Raw genomic sequence first — 4,591 nt, 5'->3', positions numbered from 1 at the left:
GACAGACCACCCTCGCGGTTAAAGGTTCGAGGCTCAAGGCGGGGTTTCTGGGGATAGCGACGCTGGGAGGTCTGTTCAACGCGTGTCTCATTAATCTTGACGTGTATATAATCGTCGAGGGGAGCTTGGAGCTGCGTTGCTCGCTCCCGAGCTGCAAACTATGAGTTCCACCGCGCCTTCACGGGCTTAATGAGCGCCCTGGGCTTAAACTCCTTGTGTAGGCGAAAAGCTTCCTCCTCTTATAAAATAGCTGGTGAGCTTGAGGCGTACTAACTGAGGCAATAACGTCAAATAAGACTCCAATGGGGCCGTATTTGCGCCACTCTTCGAGGAAACGCTCTTCTGCTATCAGGTCCTCGTCCTGATTCTCAAAAGAGTCCTTGTCTCGGGCCCATATAATCGTTTGAGCGCTCAAATTGAGGATATGGCAAATACAACGGAGCCGACGGTAAGGCGAATAAAAGTTGAACGTATTGCTAAGAGCAGCCATGGCTGTATCATTGTTTGTCGCGTTGTCAAGTACAAAGTATCCGACGCGCTCCTAATCGATTTCAAAGGCCTGGAGTGTCTTGCTTACAACTTCAGCAATATTGTCGACACTGTGTTTGCCATGTAGCACTGGAAGACCGAGGAGACAGTCACCAACCTCGCCCGATTCGTTCAGATGGTGTACACAAATCCCAGTGAGGGCACTTTTGCCTCCCGTTGTAGTCCAATTGTCGAAGGAGACGTGTATGAGCGACTTGGCCCGCAGGAGGCGCTGAGTGACGGCGGGGATATAGGCATGATATTCCGCTAGGATATGATCTCGGAGGCTATTGTGGCTTCGCCAGAGAGCTTGCTCTCCCAGTGGGATCACGACGGCAACCATATGACGGAAAGCAGGCGTCTCGATCACCCGGAGGCTCTGATTATCGGCCTGCACCCAGTCTTTTACCTCGTCCAGGAAGCGCCTTTGTGAGAAGCTAGAGGACATTTCATTGGCCATTTCTTGCAAGACTTCGGTACCTTTGAACTGGAGCTGGCTAATAATAGAGGTGGTAGATGGAGGCAGCTTGAAGTTGATCTTGCCGTCACGGCTAATTCCGTGGCCACGGGTCTTCTGATTTAGGTGAGACGCAGCCGAGGAAGTTGAGGTTGCAACGCAGTACTCACCACCGCCAACTTTGTGCGTGTGGCAGCAATAGCAGAGCCAGTAATTCTGCCGCTTCTCACGGTGCCACACAGGCTAACCGTGATCGTATATCCAGCTCGGTTTACCCCTCAGATGCTGCGTAAATCGCTTCTGCAGGTGAGCTACGCGCTCCCAAACTAGGTCTTCAAATTTATCATGATCAGAATCGTCGTCAGGAGGTGCGAGAGCTCGGGCGGCTTGAATCGCGTTATCCGGCGGGTTAACGGGCGGGTCAATGTCAGGTACGATCGAGGGCGCCTTCGGGCGTCCTGTTCCGCGGTTTTCGCGTTCTACGGTCTTCCGAAAGACCTTTTCGAGGTTTTTGTTCATCTGGGAGTCAAAATCTGCGTATGGGGGCACGTAGGTAGGTGGGCAGAGTGGATAGAGGTAGCTTGTAGGTACGCGTTGCGATCCGGAGTTCGCTAGCTCGTGCTGGTGTCGCAGGCCAAGGCCTTGACTAGCAAGTGGAAACCTCGACGCTACGGCTCAGCGATCCAATTATGATTTCTCCACGTCGCACCTGGCGAAATCCCATTGGATCGCTTAACCTTAGCGTCGTGATGCGTTAAATCGTGCTGGACGAAGTTCTCTCCACCAAATATGCAGCCAATATGGGCAACATATACAATATATCAGTCCAATAGCAGTCAGTCCAGTCAGTTTGTCAGTCCGGACTGATTGTTGACAACTCTGATTCGAATCACTAGCCTGCGACCTGTATCTCCTCCGCGAGCAAGGCCGCGCACGTGTCTTGGAATGCTCCCGTATGAGCCTCTGCTGTGTGCGTCCGTTTGGCACGAGACCACTATGCTTGCTGCCTGCTGCCTGTACTTCCGGCCTGCATCGTCCTACGGTGAGGGCGTACAATCTAGGGCGGGTCAAGCTAGTCGAGTGGGGCTGCCCAATCACGCGCTCGCTCTCAGAAACATCCATGGGCGAGAGCCAGCGCTTCATCCAACCAAAAGGCTCACTCCTGATCATGAAAGTGCACTCTGGGACGGTCGTTTCAGATTCGAACGCCTGGTCGCAAAAAAGCAGCATTGCGAGCCAAACTGGGTTTGTTTCCAGAATCGCACCCCAGGCCGGCGCTGAGGTACATCCCCACCTTTTTGTCCTGGCCCCCCAGCATCCAAGCACCGGAAGTATCAGCACGACACGCAAAACGCAGTAGGGCGCCGCCAGCAGCAAGTGTGAGTATGTTAGAAGGATGCCTCGCACTTTTGCGGATGCCTGTCCATGCCAGGCCGCATCTTGCATCCCAATACTCGCGGAGCGAGCTACTCCATCTCATGCCTCATGACAACGCAGCCTCCCGCTCTTGACCGGACGGAAGAGTAAACTCTTCCCACGCGGATGCAAGACAGCAAACTGCAGAAAAAGGTGGGGATTGTTCGCCGCCCACAGTATATACATAAGGATCGCAGATTGGGTATCTGTCCAGCGCCACATAGCATCATTGAACGTATACTCATCGCACGTGATGTCCGTGATCTCGCTTAGCGCGAGTGCGTCGCTCGCGTCCTCTGTAGACGGCCGGCGCTCTTCCCCCGCTACCTCCCCCACCGTGCCCGCTCAAGAGGGCCTTCACGACATCGATCCCGTTCCGGGTTTGAACAGTGCCGCTTCAGACCCTGCTCTCGCGTTAGTAACAGACGAACATCCTTCAGCGTGCACAAACACCGCTGGAGACAACCCGCCCGTTCCCACTCCGAGCTTCCAAAACACTGGCGCTGCGCTGCAAGAGGTAAGTCGTGTTCGAGAGCGCCTTTGCCGTCCCATACGCCCTTTTCGATGCTAACGTGAGGCCCGCAGCTTGCGTCTCCATCTTCGCTGAGCTGCACCGCCCATTCGCCTTCTGGTTCTGTGCCCAAGCTAGATCGCGACCTGGGATCCCCTCTCGACACGATGAGCGACCAGCGCACCCCTGAGACGACCCCGCCAGGCTTGCCTGCCGAGAAAAAGGACAGGTAATCTCTCAACTCACGTATCACATGAAAAGTACGCTAATCTCCTTACAGCAAGAAGCGGAAGCGGGGTGAGGACAAGAACGCTGAGGGCTCAGAGGTTGGCCACTCCCGACCTCTCCGATCTCTCCGCCCCCGCCTTCATCCCCTTTTAGCTCCTCTCGTGGCCGCGCCTACTCACCCTGTCGACGCGCGCACCGGATCTGCGGCTAAAGAACCTGACTCCAACCCACAGCCAAGCAACTCAACGATCGAATGGGAAGTTGAGGAGCTCACAGGGAAGTGGTACGAGGATAGGAAGCGGATCGACCCTGAGACAGGTCTTCTAGGGTTCTTGTTCTTTGAGGTCAAATGGATAACCGGAGAGGTGACCTGGCAGGCCTACACCGATCTAAACTGCGGAGAATTGCTTGCGGAGCTCTACCAGCGCAAGGCCGATTTGCCACAGAGGCACTTCATCCAGAACTTGATCGAGAAGAGTCGAGAGTGACTCATGCGGAAGACTTTGGGTATGGGAACTCGGGACACGGTCTAGAGTTGGTATTGGGGGCCTAGTCCTTGCACTGACCTCTATGCAATTCACGGCTAAGACTTTACCAAGGTAGCTTCGGGACGAAGCTTGCGTTCATTCACACCCACTCATTCAGTCAATCGAACGAATCAAATGCTTCAGATCGTGTGTATGACAGTCCTCGTGAGGTACCAAGACTAGTGCTTTCTGCGCGTGGTGTCGTCCAAAGCAGCCATGGATATGCCGACATTGCTTCAAGCCATGTGGCCTGATCCTGGGAGCGTCGGTGGCCGGACCGCCCGGCGCACGCTGACTCTACGCTACCCCACCGCCAACATTAGCCTACGTGGCGTTGTAGAGGCCCGCGCACTTTCCCATTCTACATCACTAGCGTACAAGTCTCCAAGACACGTACACATGGAGCTTGCCCCACGTGCGTCCACGACAGCCAGCCTCCACCCACCCGCAGTCTCCACCCACACGTCCGCCTTCCATGAAACTAGCGGCAATCGACGCGCTCGATACTATTCAGCAGAATACCATCAACGCGAAGCTTATTGGCTGTTGCGCGGACGTTCGGGGCAACGCTGTCTTGCGGACCTTCCATTTCTGCACCCTCGGTCATTACCTCACCTTGCCACACAGTAACAATTCGCCTTCAAGGAATCGACTACTATACAACAATATTACCTAGCCCACAAGCCCACACCGCGAGCAAGAGCTCGGTGCAGCATTACCGAGCCAGCTCTGAGTGCGCCAACACAACTCGCATCCTGGTCATCGGCCACCCTTCCACCCGAGCCTGCGGCCGGATTCCATGACGCCCTCACCTCGTACATCCCGCAAGCAGCCTCCTGCTTTAAAGGATCCGATCTTGATGTTCCGCAGCAATCTGTACTCGAGCGCGGTGCTAAGATGATAGTGAGGTGTTTAGCTCGGCCC

General features: G+C 55.0%; 2 protein-coding genes across 2 annotated transcripts; one reads left to right on the top strand and one right to left on the bottom strand.

Annotated features, from left to right (window-relative positions):
* Positions 1-244: 244 nt before the first annotated feature.
* CC84DRAFT_1051193 (uncharacterized protein) lies at positions 245-427 on the bottom strand (the record flags this gene model as incomplete). The annotated part of the gene is made up of 1 exon (XM_018173481.1): positions 245-427. A coding segment is annotated over one exon (183 nt), but the record flags the coding sequence as incomplete, so codon positions are not given.
* Positions 428-2,654: 2,227 nt separating this feature from the next.
* CC84DRAFT_1232423 (uncharacterized protein) lies at positions 2,655-3,806 on the top strand (the record flags this gene model as incomplete). Its single annotated transcript, XM_018183759.1, has 3 exons — positions 2,655-2,918; positions 2,987-3,141; positions 3,193-3,806. 3 exons carry the CDS (start codon positions 2,655-2,657, stop codon positions 3,626-3,628), a joined length of 855 nt encoding a protein of 284 aa, XP_018030196.1. The 3' UTR covers positions 3,629-3,806.
* Between the last annotated feature and the right edge of the window lie 785 nt (positions 3,807-4,591).

Source organism: Paraphaeosphaeria sporulosa (genome assembly GCF_001642045.1).
Source record: "Paraphaeosphaeria sporulosa strain AP3s5-JAC2a unplaced genomic scaffold CC84scaffold_14, whole genome shotgun sequence".
Lineage (NCBI taxonomy): Eukaryota > Fungi > Ascomycota > Dothideomycetes > Pleosporales > Didymosphaeriaceae > Paraphaeosphaeria > Paraphaeosphaeria sporulosa.
The sequence above is the reverse complement of the archived record's forward strand: the minus strand, read 5'-3'. Positions and strand labels throughout refer to the sequence as shown.